Raw genomic sequence first — 19,421 nt, forward strand, 5'->3', positions numbered from 1 at the left:
GTCTTCCCTCCTCTCCTACTTACTCCTCTCGACCCCTTCTTTATCCTCCTGTCATCTACTCCACCAGTCTACACATTCATCCCACCATTGTGGTCACCACTCCTCTGCCACTCATGGACCACCTCTCCCATCCCTTCTCCAGGCTTCCCTACATTCCCCTCTCCCTTCTCATGACTCCTAGCTCCTCCCACTGGCTCCCCTCGTGGGCTCACCTATCCCCTCTCTGCTTTACAGTCTCTCCTTGCTGACTCCCTTCTCCCTCTCCAACACCACTCTTAGGCTCCTCAACCTTCTCCGGCAGCTCTCCTCTCTCCAACTCCTCTCCCCCTCTTTTGCTCATATCCCCTCTGGCTCATCTCCCCATCTTTGGCTCATCTCCCCCTCTTTGGCTCATCTCCCCCTCTTTGGCTCCTCTGCCCCACTGAGTCCTCTGCACCATGGCGCCCCTCACCCCCCATGTCCCCTCGCCACCCATGTCCCCTCGCCCCCCATGCCCCCTCGCCCCCCATGTCCCCTCGCCCCCCATGTCCCCTCGCAACCCCAAGTCCCATCGCCCCCCATGTCCCCGCGCCCCCCCATTGCCCTTTTGCCCCCACCCCATTTCCCCTCTCGCCCCCACCCCATGTCCCCTCTCGCCCCCACCCCATGTCCCCTGTCGCCCCCACCCCATGTCCCCTCTCGCCCCCACACCATGTCCCCTCTCGCCCCCACCCCATGTCCCCTCTCGCCCCCACCCCATGTCCCCTCTCGCCCCCACCCCATGTCCCCTCACCCATCTTCCCCCTCGCCTCTCATCCTTGTCACCTCTCCACCTCCCTGCCCCCAACTCCCTCCCCCTCCCCTTTCCCCTCCCGTTTAGGCTTCCCCTCCTTCTCCCCCTCCCCCTTCCGATTCCTCCTTCCCTCTTCCCCCCTCCCCCTACCCCCAACCCCCAAACCCCTTCCAACTTCCCCCGCCCCTGACCCTCCCCCTCGCCCTGTCGCCCCTGACCCTCCCCCTCCCCCTCGCCCTGTCGCCCCTGACCCTCCCCCTCCCCCTCGCCCTGTCGCCCCTGACCCTCCCCCTCCCCCTCGCCCTGTCGCCCCTGACCCTCCCCCTCCCCCTCGCCCTGTCGCCCCTGACCCTCCCCCTCCCCCTCGCCCTGTCGCCCCTGACCCTCCCCCTCCCCCTCGCCCTGTCGCCCCTGACCCTCCCCCTCCCCCTCGCCCTGTCGCCCCTGACCCTCCCCCTCCCCCTCGCCCTGTCGCCCCTGACCCTCCCCCTCCCCCTCGCCCTGTCGCCCCTGACCCTCCCCCTCCCCCTCGCCCTGTCGCCCCTGACCCTCCCCCTCCCCCTCGCCCTGTCGCCACTGCCCCTCCCTGTCGCCCCTGCCCCTCCCTTTCGCCCCTGCCCCTCCCTTTCGCCCCTGCCCCTCCCTTTCGCCCCTGCCCCTCCCTTTCGCCCCTGCCCCTCCCCCTGCCCCTCCCCCTCGCCCTGTCGCCCCTGCCCCTGCCCCTCCCCCTCGCCCTGTCGCCCCTGCCCCTGCCCCTCCCCCTCGCCCTGTCGCCCCTCCCCCTCGCCCTGTCGCCCCTCCCGCTCGCCCTGTCGCCCCTCCCCCTCCCCCTCCCCCTCGCCCAGTCGCCCCTGCCCCTCCCCCTCGCCCTGTCGCCCCTGCTCCTCCCCCTCGCCCAGTCGCCCCTCCCATTCGCCCTGTCGCCCCTCCCCCTCGCCCTGTCGCCCATCCCCCTCGCCCTGTCGCCCCTCCCCCTCGCCCTGTCGCCCATCCCCCTCGCCCTGTCGCCCCTGCCCCTCCCCCTCGCCCTCGCGCCCTGTCGCCCATGCCCCTACCCCTCCCCCTCGCCCTGTCGCCACTGCCCCTCTTGCTCGCCCTGTCGCCCCTGCCCCTCCCCCTCCCCCTCGCCCTGTCGCCCATGCCCCTCCCCCTCGCCCTGTCGGCCATGCCCCTCCCCCACGCCCTGTCGGCCATGCCCCTCCCCCACGCCCTGTCGCCCCTCCTCCTCGCCCTGTCGCCCCTCCTCCTCGCCCTGTCGCCCCTGCCCCTCCCCCTCCCGCTCGCCCTGTCGCCTCTGCCCCTGCCCCTCCCCCTCCCGCTCGCCCTGTCGCCCCTGCCACTCCCCCTCCCGCTCGCCCTGTCGCCCCTGCTCCTCCCCCTCGCCCTGTCGCCCCTGCTCCTCCCCCTCGCCCAGTCGCCCCTCCCCCTCGCCCTGTCGCCCCTCCCCCTCGCCCTGTCGCCCATCCCCCTCGCCCTGTCACCCCTGCCCCTCCCCCTCGCCCTTGCCCTGTCGCCCTGTCGCCCATGCCCCTACCCCTCCCCCTCGCCCCTGCCCCTCCCCCTCCCCCTCGCCCTGTCGCCCCTGCCCCTCCCCCTCCCCCTCGCCCTGTCGCCCCTGCCCCTCCCCCTCCCCCTCGCCCTGTCGCCCCTGCCCCTCCCCCTCCCCCTCGCCCTGTCGCCCCTGCCCTTCCCCCTTCCCCTCGCCCTGTCGCCCATGCCCCTCCCCCTCGCCCTGTCGGCCATGCCCCTCCCCCACGCCCTGTCGCCCCCGCCCCTCCCCCTCGCGCTGTCGCCTCCGCCCCTCCCCCACGCCCTGTCGCTCCGCCCCTCCCTCTCGCCCTGTCGCCTCTGACCCTCCCCCTCGCCCTGTCGCCCCTGCCCCTCCCCCTCGTCCTGTCGCCCCTGACCCTCCCCCTCCCCCTCGCCCTGTCGCCTCCGCACCCCCTGTCACCTCCGCACCCCTTCCCCCTCGCCCTGGCGCCTCCGCCCCTTCCCTCTCCCCTCTCCCCCTCGCCCTGTCGCCTCCGCCCCTTCCCTCTCCCCTCTCCCCCTCGCCATGTCGCCTCCGCCCCTTCCCTCTCCCATCTCCCCCTCGCCCTGTCGCCTCCTCCCCTCCCCCCTCCCCCCTCCGACCTTCCCCCTTCCCCTCGCCCTGTCGCCTTCGCCCTTCCGCCCCTCCCCCTCGCCCTGTCGCCTCCGCCCCTCCCCCCTCTTCCTCGCCCTGTCGCCTCCGCCCCTCCCCCCTCTTCCTCGCCCTGTCGCCTCCGCCCCTCCCCCTCGCCCTGTCGCCTCCGCCCCTCCCCCTCGCCCTGTCGCCTCCGCCCCTCGCCCTCTCCCTTTCGCCTCCGCCCCTCCCCCTCTCCCTGTCGCCTCCGCCCCTCCCCACCTCCCCCTCCCCCTCTATCTGTGGCTTCCCCCCCCATCCTCCTTCCCCCTGTTGCCTCCCCCCTCCCTCTCCCCCTGCCGCCTCCGCCCTTCCCCCTACCCTTCGCCCTGCCGCCTCCGCCCTTCCCCCTACCCTTCGCCCTGCCGCCTCCGCCCTCCCCCTCGCCCTGTTGCCTCCGCCCTTCCCCCCTCCCCCTCGCCCTGTCGCCTCCGCCCTTCCCCCCTCCCCCTCGCCCCGTCGCCTCCGCCCTTCCCCCCTCCCCCTCGCCCCGTCGCCTCCGCCCTTCCCCCCTCCCCCTCGCCCCGTCGCCTCCGCCCTTCCCCCCTCCCCCTCGCCCTGTCACCTCCGCCCCTCCCCCCTCCCCCTCGCCCCGTCGCCTCCGCCCTTCCCCCCTCCCCCTCGCCCCGTCGCCTCCGCCCTTCCCCCCTCCCCCTCGCCCTGTCACCTCCGCCCCTCCCCCCTCGCCCTCACCCTGTCGCCTCCGCCCTTCCCCCCTCCCCCTCGCCCCGTCGCCTCCACCCTTCCCCCTCCCCCTCACCCCGTCGCCTCCGCCCTACACCCATCCCCGTCGCCCTGTCACCTCCGCCCTTCCCCCCTCCCCATCGCCCTGTCACCTCCGCCCCTCCCTTTCGCCCTGTCGCCTCCGCCCCTCCCTTTCGCCCTGTCGCCTCCGCCCCTCCCCCCTCCCCCTCGCCCTGTCGCCTCCGCCCCTCCCCCCTCCCCCTCGCCCTGTCGCTTCCGCCCCTCCCCCCTCCCCCTCGCCCTGTCGCCTCCGCCCCTCCCCCCTCCCCCTCGCCCTGTCGCCTCCACCCCTCCCCCCTCCCCCTCGCCCTGTCGCCTCCACCCCTCCCCCCTCCCCCTCGCCCTGTCGCCTCCACCCCTCCCCCCTCCCCCTCGCCCTGTCGCCTCCACCCCTCCCCCCTCCCCCTCGCCCTGTCGCCTCCACCCCTCCCCCCTCCCCCTCCCCCTCGCCCTGTCGCCTTCACCCCTCCCCCCTCCCCCTCCCCCTCGCCCTGTCGCCTTCACCCCTCCCCCCTCCCGCTCGCCCTGCCGCCTCCACCCCTCCCCCCTCCCGCTCGCCCTGTCGTCTCCGCCCCTCCCGCTCGCCCTGTCACCTCCCCCCTCCCACTCGTCCTGTCGCCTCCCTCCCTCCCCTCCCCCTCCCCATCGCCCTGTCGCCTCCCCCCTCCCCCTCGCCCTGTCGCCTCCCTCCCTCCTCCTCCCCATCGCCCTGTCGCCTCCCCCCTCCACCTCGCCCTGTCGCCTCCCCCCTCCCCCTCGCCCTGTCGCCTCCCCCTCCCACTCGCCCTGTCGCCTCCCCCCTCCCACTCGCCCTGTCTCCTCCCCCTTCCCCCTCCCCCTGTCGCCTCCGCCCCTCCCCTCCCCCCTGCCGCTCCGCCCCTGACTCTCCCCCTCCTCCATTCGCCACCGTCTCTCCCCCTCCCCCCCTCCCCCATTCGCCACCGCCCCTCCCCCTCCCCCTGTCGCCTCTGCCGCTCCCCCTCCCCCTGTCGCCTCTGCCGCTCCCCCTCCCCCTGTCGCCTCTGCCGCTCCCCCTCCCCCTGTCGCCTCTGCCGCTCCCCCTCCCCCTGTCGCCTCTGCCGCTCCCCCTCCCCCTGTCGCCTCTGCCGCTCCCCCTCCCCCTGTCGCCTCCGCCCCTCCCCCTCCCCCTGTCGCCTCCGCCCCTCCCCCTGTCGCCTCCGCCCCTCCCCCTCCCCCTGTCGCCTCCGCCGCTCCCCCTCCCCCTGTCGCCTCCGTCCCTCCCCCTCCCCCTGCCGCCTCCGCCCCTGACCGTCCCCCTCCCCCATTCGCCTCTACCCCTCCCCCTGTCGCTTCTGCCCCTCCCCCTGTCGCCTCTGCCTCTCCCCCTGTCGCCTCCAAGGCACTGCGGTGACACCCACATCATCAGTACCAGTACCTACAAGCTCTGTGTCTGAGAACGAGGTGGAGATTTTGGCACCCTCTGAGGACCTAGATGTCCTTGGGCCCTCAGACACAATGGATGTTGACCGAGCGAGGTGGCGCAGTGGTTAGACACTGGACTCGCATTCGGGAGGACGACTGTTCAATCACGCGTCCGCCCATCCTGATTTGGGTTTTCCGTGATTTCCCTAAATCACTCCAGGCAAATGCCGGGATGGTTCCTTTGAAAGGGCATGGCCGACGTCCTTCCCCATCCTTCCCTAATCCGATGAGACCGATGACCACGCTGTCTGGTCTCCTTCCCCAAACAACCAACCAACCAACAATGGATGTTGATTGCACAAGTACTCATCTGGTGGCAGCAGGTAATCCTGAGGTGTATACTGCCTCATTGAGTGTTTCATGCGCTCCCAGTCTCATGTTCATGTACTCCTCTGGTGGAATTGCGGCGGTTTTTTCTGCCACCTGGCTGAGCTATGGTAACTGTTAAGCTTTACACCTGCTTTCTGCATTGCCCTCCAGGAAACCTGGTTCCCGGCAATGCGGACCCCTGCCCTCCGCAGCTGTAAGGGATATTACAGGAACTGTAGCGACTATAATAGAGTGTCAGGTGGAGTTTGTGTCTATGTCCTGAACTCAGTATGTAGTGAATCTGTGCCCCTTCAAACTCCTCTTGAAGCTGAGGCTGTCAGAATAAAGACGATGCAGGAAATAACTGTCTGCAATGTATATCTTCCTCCACATGGTGCAGTATCCCTGAATGTATTAACTGCACTGACTGATCAACTCCCTAAACCTTTCCTACTTTTTGGAGATTTTAACGCACATAGCCCGTTGTGGGGTGGCACCATGCTTACTGGCCTAGGTAGGGAGGTCGAAAATTGACTGTCACAACTCGACCTCTGCCTCTTAAATACAGGTGCCCCCACACATTTCAGTGTGGCATATGGCACACATTCGGCCATTGAGCTCTCGGTTTGCAGTCCTGGCCTCCTCCTGTATATCCACTGGAGAGCACATGACGAGCTGTGTGGTAATGACCACTTCCCCATCTTCCTGTCACCACCCCGCTGTCATGTCATGGATGCCTACGCAGATGGGCTTTAAACAAGGCAGTCTGGGAAGACTGCACCTCTGCTGTCACTGCCGAATCTTCCACTCATGGTGCCATGGATGTTGTTCTTGAGCAGGTCACTACAGCGATCATTTCTGCGGCAGAACCTCATTCTTTAGCGTGCCCCCAGCGAAAGTCAGTCCCTTGGTGGTCGCCGGAAGTCGCTGAGGCAATTAAAGAGCATCTGCGAGCTCTACAGTGACATAAGGTGCACCCTTCCCTAGAATACCTAATAGCCTTTAAGCAGCTCCATGCCCGCGTTCACTAGCTTATAAAACGACGGATCAGGTGTGCTGGGAGAAGTAGGAGGTACGTCTAATCCATTGGGTGCCATGCATCACCTTCCCAAGTTTGGAAGAAGATCAGACGTGTTTTTAGGTACCAGACCTCAACAGGTGCCCGTGGCATTAACATCAGTGATGTGTTATCTACCGATGCAAACGTAATTTCCGAGCACTTTACTGAACACTATACTTGAGCCTCTTCATTGGAGAACTACCCCCCCAGCCTTTAGTACCCTCAAACGGTGGATGGAAAGGAAAGTCCTCTTGTTCACTACATGCCACAGTGAACCATATAACACCCCATTTACAGAGTGTGAGCTGCTCAGCGCCCTTGCACATTGTCCCGACACAGCTCCTTGGCCTGATTGGATCCACAGTCATATGATTAAACATCTCTCGTCTGACTACAAGTGACATCTCCTCGTCATCTTCAACTGGATCTGGTGTGATGGCATCTTTCCATCTCAATGGCGGGAGAGCACCATCATTCTGGTGCTCAAACCCGGTCAAAACCTGCTTGATTTGGATAGCTACTGGCCCATCAGCCTCACCAACTTTCTTTGTAAGGTGCTGGAACGTATGGTGTGTTGGCGGTTGGGTTGGATCCTGGAATCGTGGCCTACTAGCTGCATGTCAGGGCGGCTTCCGTCAAGGTCACTCTACCACTGATAATCTTGTGTCCCTTGAGTCTGCCATCCAAACAGCCCTTTTCCAGACATCGGCATTTGGTTGCTGTCTTTTTTGACTTATGTAAAGCATACGGCACGACCTGGTGACATCATATCCGTGCCACATTTTATGAGTGGGGTCTCCGAGGCCCACTCCCTATTTTTATCCAAAACTTCCTGTCGCTAGGTATTTTCTGTGTTCAAGTCAGTGCCTCAAATAGTTCCCCCTGTATCTAGGAGAATGGCATTCTGCGGGGCTCCATATTGAGTGTCTCTCTATTTTTAGTGGCTATTAACAGTCAATCAGCAGCTGTAGGGCCGTTGGTCTCACATTTTCTGTATGCGGATGATTTCTGCATTTTGTACTTCTCCTCCAGTACTAGTGTTGCTGAGCGGCACCTACAGGGAGCCACTCACAAGGTGCAGTCATGGGCTGTAGCCCACGGCTTCCAGTTTCCATCAGCGAAGTCGTGTGTCATGCATTTCTGTCGGCATTGCACCATTCATCCAGAAGCAGAACTGTACCTTAATGTCGATCCACTCACTGTAGTGGAGACATATTGAGTCTTAGGACTGGTTTTCGGTGCCCGATTGACTTTGCTACCTCACCTTAGTCAGGTTAAGTGGAAGTGCTGGCAGCACCTCAATGCTGCCCGAGCCAAGACCCACTGGGGTGCAGATCACTCTACGCTGCTGCAGCTCTACAGAGCCCTTGTTCAATCCCGCCTTGACTATGGGAGTTTGGTTTATGGTTCGGTGGCGCCCTCAGTGCTGCATTTACTTGACCCAGTGCACCACTGTGGTGTTCGCCTAGTGACAGGAGCTTTTAGAATGAGTCCGGTGACGAGTGTCCTGATGGAGCCCGGAATCCCTCTATTGAAGGTTAGGTGTGCACAACTGCTCACCAGTTACGTTGCACATGTTTGTAGTTCTGCGCATCTAAATTACCGTCTCCTTTTCCCGCCCATGGCAGTTCATCAGCTGCATCAGTGACCCAGGTCAGGGCGTACGATGGCGGTTTGTGTTCGGTCCCTTTTGTCTGAACTGGAATCCTTTCCATTACCACCTTTCCTCAAGGTCCATTCATGTACACCTCCATGGTGTGCACTTAGGCCACTGATTCTTCTGGACCTTTCGCATGGCCCTAAATTCTGCGTTAACCCTGTGGCTCTCCGCTATCACTTCCTGTCAATTCTCAACATGTACCGGAGCCATGAAGTGGTTTACACTGACAGCTTGATGTCTGACAGTCATGTAGGTTTGTGTGTGTTGATGGAGGACATATTGAACAGCATTCCTTGCCCGATGGCTGCAGTGTTTTCACTCCAGAGATGGTGGCCATGTCTCGTGCTCTTGAGCACATCCCCTCATGCCCTGGCGAGTCATTTCTCCTGTGTACTGACTCCTTGAGCAGCCTACAAGCTATCGACCAGTGCTACCCTCGCCATCCTGTGGTAGCATCCATTCAGGAGTCCATGTATGCCCTGGAACGGTCCCGTCGTTCAGTGGTGTTTGTGTGGACCTCGGGACATGTCGGAATCCCAGGCAACGAACTTGCCGACAGGCTATGCGGAAACCGCTTCTGGAGATGGGCATCCTCGGAACTGACCTGCGTTCTGTCTTATGCCACATAGTTTTTCAGCTTTGGGAGATGGAATGGCAGAACAGTACGCACAACAAATTACATGTCATTAAGGAGACTACGAATGTGTGGAAGTCTTCCATGCGGTTGTAGGCGCTACAGCCTGGAACCGAGCGACTGCTACGGTCGCAGGTTCGAATCCTGCCTCGGGCAAGGTTGTGTGTGATGTCCTTTGGTTAGTTAGGTTTAATTAGCTCTAAGTTCTAGGCGACTGATGACCTCAGAAGTTAAGTCGCATAGTGCTCAGAGCCATTCTTCTATGCAGTCCTCTCGCAGGGAATCAGTTATCCTCTGCCAGCTCTGCATTGGGCATACATGGCTAAAGCATGGTTACCTATTCCGTCATGAGGATCCACCTCAGTGTCGCTGTGGCTCACAAATGACGGGTGTCCACCTCTTGCTGGACTGCACACTTTTAGCCACTCTGCGGCGGACTTTTAACTTTCCCAGCACCCTACCTTTGGTGTTGGGCGACAATGCCTCAACAGCAGCTTTAGTTTTTTCCTTGCTTGCTCCTATTGCCATCCCCACCCATTCTCATTCCTAACATGTGCAGCATGCATCTTTCTCCAGCATCTTTATCACTTCTCTCTTCCTCCTCTTATCCCTGCTACTTTCCTCTCATCATCTCCTACTCAACTTTATCTGCCTTTCATCATCCATTTACCGCTTCCTTTCTCTGTTTGCTGCTCACTCTCATCTCTCTTTGCTCTATTCCTCATGTGGGATATGACAGTTCCCTGTTACATTTTGCGTTTCTCTACTAATTTTATATCTTAGATGTGGGATAAGTTTTCTTATTTATTTTTTATTTCAAATACACCTTTCTTCTCATCTTTCATACCTATTTCATTCCATTTGCACTATTCTGTAGTCTTGATAACTCTTCATTTATTGGGGACTGTGAAGGTGAGTGAGAGGTGGAATAGAATTATTTGCGATTTCTCAGTAAACTGTGTGTGTGATGTGGTGCTTAATAGTTGGAAATTATTGTTTTAGGTTGGTTGTGCAACTATTAAAGAAGATAAAGAAGCTTTTGCACTGATATCAGTTTCACCGACAGAAGTAAGAGACCTGGACTTTGCAAATGATGCTTGTAAAGTTTTAGCAACCATTTCTACAAAGTTAGAAAGGGGAACTATATCACACAATGAGAGGAGGTCAGTAGCTGATTGGCGAGTATTTTATCTGACTATTTCTGGTCAGCATATCGCTTGCTTAATACTGCATTAGGGTGGTCTTGTGTTTTTTTATGGCATGGAATTTTTATGTATAACATATTACTTGTTTGCAGTCATCACTTGTTCATTTTATATTTATGGTATTTTTGCCCATTGCCCTTCATCCCTTTGGAGACAAGTTGTTAATCTTGAAACTGAAAGTACTTTTTCTCTGCAAACGTTAAATTTGTGATATCTATTCAAGAAATGAACCTTGTGCAACTATGAACAACCGTCAGCTGTATAATAGAATGACAACAATGAAAATTTGTGTTGGACTGGGAATCGAACCCAGATTTGCTTATGTTGAGCGGTCACCTTAAAATTAGGCTATCTGAGCGTGATTTAACGGTCATGAACCATGTGCCTACAACTTGGACTTGTACATCCATTATGTGTATTCCTGTACATACAAGACATTTTACTTGAAAGTCGCTTGCCCGATGTCGGCGGATAAATACAAATATTACAGTGACTGTGTTATTCTGAATTACGCCCAAAGAAACATTGCATTGTAATTTAGAATAACACAGGTACTGCAGTATTGTATTTATCCACCGACACCAGCTAAGCAACTTTCAAGTAAAATATCTCACTAATGCTAGAATACACAGAATGGATAGATGAGTACAGGTTGTAGGCACATGGTCGACAACATATGGTAGTCTGGGTGTGGCCATGTCGCATTTGGATAGCCTAATGGTAAGGCGACTGTTCATGATAAGTGGAAATTCTGCGTTTGAGTCCCGGTCTGGCACAAATTTTCGTTGTTGTCATTCCATTATACAGGTGATGATTGTCTATATGTGCGATTGCAAATACATTTCATTTATTTTCTAAAGGCTGCAGTTGCTACAGTGCGTGTTCATTGCATTATAATTCAGAATAGCACAGGCGCTGCAGCATCATATATAATGTTCCAGTAGTAATCTTCTGTACTCTTTCCATTATAACAGTGACATTACCCATGGAAAGTAGTTAATGCCTCTTACGTTACTTGATACGGGCTATTTTTAGTCTGAAGGTGCAATTTTTGTGTTGTTACTATCACACTTTAGGGTTTTACCCATGTTTTGCACCCACACAGTCATTACATTACACTCTGCACAGAATTTTCGTGAATTGTTTTGCCCGTTTGTATTGCAACTCTTCATGACACCTCTTGCCTCAGATTTGGCAATTCACATGATGGGAAATAGGAAAGGGTGTGAGGACAAGGAGAGACAGTGGGGGAACCATGGTGGGGTGGCTTGTGTGCCTCAGTGATACAGATAGCCATACCATAGGTGCAACCATAATGGAGACATATCTGTTGAGACGTCAGACAAATGTGTGGTTCCTGAAGAGGGGCAGAAGTCTTTTCAGCTTTTGCAAGGATAAAAGCCTGGATGGTTGATGAATGGCCTTGTAACATCAGCCAAAATGGCCTCACTTTGCTGGCACTGTGAATGGCTGAAAGCAAGTGGAAGCTACAGCCATAATTTTTCCAGCAGCCTTGCAGCTCCTTTGCATGGTTAAATGATGATGGCATTTTCTTGGGTAAAATATTCTGGAGGTAAAATAGTCCCCCATTCGAATCTCCAGGCAGGGACTACTCGGAAGGATTTCGTTACCAGGAGAAACAAAAGTGGCATTCTATGGAATGGAGCATGAAATGTTAGATCCCTTAGTTGGGCACGTAGGTTATAAAAGTGAAAAAGGGTAATGGATATGTTGAAGTCAGATATAGTAGGGATTAGTGAAGTTCAGTGGCAAGAGGGACAGTGCTTCTGGTCAGGAGTGTACAGGATTATAAATATAAAATCAAATAAGAGTAATTCAGGAGTAGCTCTAATAATGAATAAGAAGGTAGGAATGCATGTAAGCTACTATGAACAGCACACTGAACACATTATTGGAGCCAAAGCAAGAAACCCACACGCACCAGTAGTATGAGTATATATGCCAATTAGCTCTGCAAATGATGAAGATATGGAATATATTGAAGTAATGTATGATGATGAGATAAAAGAAATTATTCAGATAGTGAAGGGAGATGAAAATTTGTGGTGAGGGACTATAATTCAGTGGAAGGAAAATGAAGAGAAGGAAAGTAGTAGATAAATGTTGCCTGGAGCAAAAAAATGAAGAAAAAGTTGCCTGGTAGAATTTGGCACAGAGCGTAATTTAATCATTGCTAACACTTGGTTTGAAAATTGTGAAAGAGGATTGTGTACATGAAATAGACCTGTGGAAGCTGGAAGGCTTCAGATTGATTAAATAATGGTAAGACAGAGATTTTGCAAACAGATTTTAGACCGTAAGACATTTCCGGGGTGGATGTACCTCAGTTTATTTTGCACTTCCTATTTGAGATTAACAGGTGGCAGAAAATGGATAGAGTACAGATGTAAGAATATAAAAGTATATATTACTAGAGGAAAGACAGATATTGCCTACAAGACAATTAAAGAAGACTTTGGAGAAAAGAGAGGCTACTGTATGAATATCAAGAGCTCAGATGGAAACCCAGTACTAAGGAAAGACGGTATGGCTGAAATATGGAAGGAATTTTTTTAGAGGGGCTACACAAGGGAGATGAAGTTGAAGGCAGTATTGTAGAAAGGGAAGGGAACATAGATGAAGATGAGATGAGAGATGTGATAATACTAGAAGAATTCTTCAGAACACTGAAGACAGGTTACTGGAAGGCAAACCTACATTTATAGCATTTGCAAACTTAGACAATGCTTTTGACAATGTTGACTGGAATACTCATTCAAATTATAAAAGTGGAAGGGTAAAATACAGGAAATGAAAGGCTATATTCAAATTGTGCAGAGACCAGATGGCAGTTACAAGAGTCACTGGGCATGAAAGGGAACCAGTGGTTAAGAAGGGAGTGGGACAGGTTTGTAGCCTATAACCAATGTTATTCAATCTTTCTATTGAGCAAGCAGTAAAGTAAACCAAAGAAAAATGTAAAGGGATTAAAGTTCAAGGAGAAGAAATAAGAACTCTGAGGATTGCCCATGACATTGTAATTCTATAAGAGGCAGCAAAAGACTTGGAAGAGCAGTTGAACAGAAGGATTGGTGTCTTGAAAGGAGGATGTAAGATGAACATCAACAAAAGCAAACCACGGATAATGAAATGTACTCAAATTAAATTGGGTGATGCTGAGAGAAAGTAGTAAATGCATTATGTTGTTTAGGCAGGAAAATAACTGATGATGGTCGAAGTAGAGATGATATAAAATTTAGATAGGCAATGGCAAGAAAAGTGATCTGAAGAGAAATCTGTTAACTTGACATATAGATTTAAGTCTTAGGAAGTCTTTTCTGAATATATTTGTCTGGAGTGTAGTCATATATGGAAGTGAAACATGGACGAGAAACAGTTTAGAGAAGAAGAGAATAGAAGCTTTTGAAATGTGGTGCTACAGAAGAATGCTGAAGATTGCATGAGTAGATTGTGTAACTAATGAGGAGGTACTGAATATAATTAGGAAGAAAAGAAATTTGTGGCACAACTTGACTAAAAGAAGAGATCTTTTGATAGGACACATTCTGAGACATCACATCAAGGTATACCAATTTATTATTGGAGGGAAATTTGCAGTCTTTGGACTGAAGACCACATCATCATTATCATCATCTTACAATGGAAGTTAGTGCCACGCAATGGGGCATATGCCAAATGGTACTAGAAAATATATACGTAAAATGGCTGCATTATTTCCAGGTTACGCCTCCATTCATATAATTTTGTATGTTTAATTTCCATAGTTACTATACACAATGAAAAATATTTTGTATATATTTTATTTTAATTTTGTGAAAGACAGCCGTTTTTCTTCCCGTAATTTTTTAGTTTGGTTGGGCATTTCTTATGTGCAATATTGCAAAGAATGTAGTTTACTGCAGGAAACATAATTTGTATAGCTGTTGCTAAATACCAACCACTTCAGGAAGTTTACTTTCCAATGGTTGAGTAGAAATGGGAAGAATCTGGTGTTTCAAAGCTGCCAGCTGTTTGGAGCTGCCAGTCCTCATAGACATTAGCTGTCGGCACATTTCAGTGACAGCTGCTAAGTGTGACAGTGGAACCTTGCGTGTCACAGAGAGCTGGATTTTAGCTATGATTGTGAAGATAGTACAAACATCAACCTCAGGTTGTACGTGTCAATTACGGTGTGGATGGTTGTCGAAGAGTAACAGTCATTATCGGGTAAACTTAGTTGTATTAGGCTTGCTTATTTGTGCAAGGCTCCGCTCATGTTGACGTAGGAGTTGGTATTTCATCTGAGAACAATGACACACACTCAACAAAACTGAATTTGTGAAGATCACTAAGATGGTCAACTCAAATATAATAATTCCACATGCTAACAGGAAATGGAGTGTTGCAGAAAAGTGCTGAAGATTAGATGGAATGTTCATATAACTACTGAAGACAAAAAGTACTGAATCTAATTAAGGAAAAAGAAATTTGCATCAAAACATCACTAAAAGGGGAGATTATTTGATAGGACACATACAGAGTGATCAAGGAATAGTCAGTTTACTAATAGAGAGATTTGTTGGGGGTAAACCTTGTAAAGGAAGAACAAGGCTAGACTTATGTAAGCACATGCAAATGGATGTCAGGTGTAGTAGTTACGCAGAGCTCAGGCACTCATTACCTTGTCTGCAGCCAGGCACATATATATAGACTACCTGCCATGTAGCCTTACTGCCTGCATTGTGTGTGTACACAAGTCAGTTGGCCACCCCTGACTGTGGGTGCTCATCCAGGGAAGTGCAATCATGTAGTCCACAGGTCAGCTGCCTGAGTGCTCATCTGGGGCAGTATATCACGTAGGCCACAGATCGGCTTCCTAAGTGTTCACCTGTGAAGTCTTTTCCCCACCTGTCAGCTGTTTCCACACCCGTCAGCTGTTTCTCCATTCGTCAGCTGTCTGCCTGACCTACCCACCACTGCCTGTGGGTGCTGGGCTGAGTGGCCCCTCCGGCTAGAACAGCCTCACCTATGTGATTGTATCTCTGCAGAATTGCGAAACAGTGTTGTAAATAGAGGTTGTTATACAAAATACTGAAAGTGTCATCCAAGAGAAGTACATTGTGTATTATTGTAATCATTTATTAACAAAATGTATGAAATGAGAGTGAAACATGAGTCATGTGGTGCCATTGCTTTAGTGTATTCATTTTCCACTAGGGCATAACTTTCATATGCTCTGGTTTGTCCAGTGGAGCCAGCAGATTATGACGCTTCAGAGGGCAGAATGAAAATATAATAATATTTTTATTAGAGTGGAGTGAAGTGTCATAGAAATATATAGGCAGTTGACAGGTAGAAATGTAGAATTGTAATTTGGAAATGTTTTTTTCAAATAAATTAGTGTGATAATGTTAAATGCAGCTCTAGCTTTACACTGACTTCAAGTTGTTTATTTGTTGCATGTTAAGAACATACAGTTACAAAAGCTTAACCACAATGCTAGAATCCTCAAGGTGGTTTGGTAGCATAAATTACTCATCCCGAATGATTCTGGTAAACAACTGGTTAAGTTTTAATAATAGCTACAATTGTTATTTTGTTAAGTATAACTTAAGGCAAAACTGAGGATTTAGTGAGCTGCTGTATTATGCAAAAAGTAATTGATTTATATTCCATATTTACAAATATACTCGTATTTCAATTTTTTATAACTATAATTTTAAAATTTGTTTATTTAAAATTTTTCAGAGCTGTTACAAGTCTGCTGCAGGATATAGTTTATTTCATTGCGGGACTTGAAAATGAACAGAATAAATCAGAAGCACTGGATCTCGTGGTTCAGAATCCAAATAGAGATCGACAAAAGCTCCTCCGTGAACAATATATACTTAAACAGCTATTCAAAATACTTCAGGCACCATTCCTTGAAAGTGGAGAAGGTGAAGGACCATTTCTTAGAATTGAAGAGCTTGGGGATCCCCGCCATGCACCGTACAAATATATCTTCCGTCTGTGTTATCGTATTCTGAGACTTAGTCAGCAAGATTATCGCAAAAACCAGGTATGATAAATAATTTTTAAAAATCATATTATTAATTTAAATCAAATACTTCACTTTCCCGCACCTTTAACCAGAACCTTTTGACTTTTTTGGTTCATCAGTTTAACAATTTCTTATAATTACTTTTTAAATTTAGTTGAATCTCTTGAGTTCTGTGTACAGATTTTTTAAAATGTTAAGTCGTGTGCAGAAAGCAGGAACAGTAGATAGGACTTCTTCAAAAGATGTAGAGGATGTTAAACACTGATTCCCTTCTTTTACCTTGAAAGAAGAAATTCAGGAATTTCCTGATTTAAGAATTAAGAGGAGATTAACATTATACATAAAAAATGTGGTTGTAATACAAGCAACTGCTTGGGTAAAGGTAACTGCTCACTATATAGTGCATGTAATTATGATTGTCTCCTTAATCTATTTGCTGCTAAAGCAGCTGAACAGTCTGAGCCAATTAGTTGTAATTTGTATTTAGTGTGGAATCAGTTTGGTGGTGTTACATTTGCAAGACAGAACAAATGAATATTGTTTATGACAAATATAGAAAGTAGTTTCTAAAATTTTTGGATGTGTCACTACATATTTAGAGATGTATTTTTTCTGAGACCTGTGGCACAATTGGACTAATGATGTTATCATAAAACAGGATAGTTGGTCAGCTATACGTTCACACTCTCTTTTTTTTTCCCCTGCTACCTCCGGTATTTCCTTGCAATTTAATCTTTGTTTCTCTATTTACATTTCCTGTTTTGTGCCAGTGCTGAAAGTAACATATAAATGGATTATGGGGTGAATTATGCAGTGAAAACAAGATGTTATGGACAGTGCAGTGTTTTATGTCCACTCACAAGACACGCTGGTTCCACTCCTGGCAGTCACAGAAGGAGTTGTAGCAAGGTGCATCGTCTGTTTATCACTGCTGAAACCCACTGTAGGCGGTGATGCCCATAGTGGGGATGTTGGAGTGACTGTCTGTTACCAGCAACTACAAAGCTGCCTGAAATGGCCTGGCAAAATCAGTGTGTACCCTTTACCATGGGTGGTCTGGGCATGGCCACAGAGAAAAATGTTGTGCCAGGGCTGCCCAGTTCAAGAAGCAGGCATGATGAGCAACATACACATTCAATCTCAGCATCAATACCAGGCCACTATATGTGGTGCTGGGCTAATGCTGTTATGCGTATTGTCTCCCAATGCGAGGCATAAAGTAGCTGGAATATGTGAGGGGACGGATGATGACCTGGCTTTCAGAGTCATCAGTGATCATTGTTAAGATGCCATTTGTGACATTAAGCAAAAATAGTTGCGAAATGCTGGCTCTGCTTCGTTTGGTAAGTGCCCTGACCACTCTGGATGCTGACAAAAGTTTGCACAGAAGTGGGTTGTGAGCCAATGCTGTGGCTACCTTGGTGTCATTGTGGATATTTGTGCAGGGTCTGTTGTGGGTCCTGATAAAGTGCAAAATAATTCTGTGTCGAGGCTGACAGGAGGGCGGGACGGGGGTCTGCATTTACGTGTGGGACTAAAGGAATTTTGTTATTATATTTGTTTAAAAACAATACCTACAGCTGTACGTGCTGTGCTGTCTTTTCTGGGTGCTTAGACTGATGCCCAAAAATTCGTATTAAACATTTGTGGTCAGTTAACAGGTCATATTTGCTGCTGCACAAATGCTTGTGGAACTTCTTGATGCAGTAAATAATTGCTAAAGCCTCCTTCTCAACTTGGGAACAGTTTGTTTTGATGGTGTATGTGATTGGTCTTTCAGAGTCATCTGAAAATTATGTAACAAAACTGATGCAATCCTGTGCTGTGACATATTGGTCTCGAGTATGAACTGTAGCCTCGACGTATGTGGCATCGGGTATTGTGCTGTTTTGGGAGAATCCTTAAAGGATTGAAAAGCCTGTTAGCATAAAACTGAAGGCACAAATTTGATACCCCTTCTGCGCAGATGGTTGAGTGAGTGGGTGAATCGTCCTGCTGTGGGAATAAGTGTTGTGTATTAAATGATCTTGCCACAAAAATTGTTTGAGGTTGGTGGGTGATGGCATATTGATTACTGCACTGAAATGGTCACATGTGGACACAATGCTTTTGATAATGAGAATGTGCTCTAGGTATTTAATGCTGGTTCTAAAAGAACTGCACTTGTCTAATTTACAACATAAATTTTCCAGGAGCCACTTAATAAGCGATCCAGATTCCTGTGGTATTCCACTTACATTGCTCATGCAGTGATGGTGTCATCTAAACAGTTAATACAGTGTGGAATGCCCTGAATCAGTTTGGAAGATGGCAGGGAAACTAGCAACCTCAAACAGGAAATGATTATACTGGTGCAAGCCAGATGGTGTGTTTAACACCAGCAATGATATTGATTCATTATCTAACAGAAGCTGTTAATAAGCTTCTTTTAAATATAATTTAGAAAATATTGGCCCCAGCTAGTTTTGTTAATTCCTCTGGGCAAGGCATAGGATAGAGATCAGTGTTGGACTGAGCATTGATTATTGTCTTGAAATCATAACAAATTTGTAAAGATCCATTAGGTTTTATATTGGATTGAGCATTGATAGTTGCAGAGACCCATTTGGTTTTACAATGATAACCATGAGCATCATCTATTGACTGGCTGAGACTGGTGAAATGGTGCCCAATTTCTGAAGCCAGAGAGCTCTGCCTGATCAGTGTCTCTTAACAGCAAATGGCAGTGTGCAAGCTCTACAAAATTTTGGTGCCAGTCATGGTTTCATAGAGGTTGAGCAGTAAAATTTTTTGCGCAATGTATTGATGGTTCTTAAATTTCTTCATACGTATTGCAAAGAGGATCTGTACAAGAAAATGGCACCAGTAGTTTTAAACCACGTGCTGTAAAGACATGTAAGTCAAAAATGTTAAAATGATAGTCGACTTCACTACCAAGAATGTTAGCACGCACTCAACGTTTTGGTATGTAGCTGTAAGCGACATTTCTCTGGGAGAGAGATTGTGTTTGGCAGTAAGATTGGTTGGTTGTGTTGGGGAAGGAGACCAGACAGCGAGGTCATCGGTCTCATCGGATTAGGGAAAGACAGGGAAGGAAGTCGGCCGTGCCCTTTGAAAGGAACCATCCCGGCATTTGCCTGGAGCGATTTAGGGAAATCACGGAAAACCTAAATCAGGATGGCCGGACGCGGGATTGAACCGTCGTCCTCCCGAATGCGAGTCCAGTGTCTAACCACTGCGCCACCTCGCTCGGTTTGGCAGTAAGACACAACCCATAACTGAGGCTTGCAGCAAAGGTGAGGGAACCTGCTGTTATGTATCCTCATTGGTTAAAGACACAGCAGTTCCACCGTTGAGCTGAAACTCCGGTAACTGTCTGGAAATAGT

At 50.9% G+C, this 19,421-nt stretch overlaps 1 protein-coding gene across 1 annotated transcript in view; it reads left to right on the plus strand.

The window, feature by feature from the left end:
* The window catches only part of LOC126469900 (inositol 1,4,5-trisphosphate receptor), a 345,163-nt gene that overhangs the window by 55,014 nt on the left and 270,728 nt on the right, over positions 1 to 19,421 (plus strand). Inside the window, exons 10-11 of the mRNA XM_050097248.1 lie at positions 9,789 to 9,949; positions 15,740 to 16,052. Coding sequence (XP_049953205.1) covers positions 9,789 to 9,949; positions 15,740 to 16,052 — 474 coding nt within the window. The remainder of the gene's footprint in view (positions 1 to 9,788; positions 9,950 to 15,739; positions 16,053 to 19,421) is intronic.

The sequence above is a fragment of the Schistocerca serialis genome, chromosome 3, assembly GCF_023864345.2.
Source record: "Schistocerca serialis cubense isolate TAMUIC-IGC-003099 chromosome 3, iqSchSeri2.2, whole genome shotgun sequence".
Lineage (NCBI taxonomy): Eukaryota > Metazoa > Arthropoda > Insecta > Orthoptera > Acrididae > Schistocerca > Schistocerca serialis.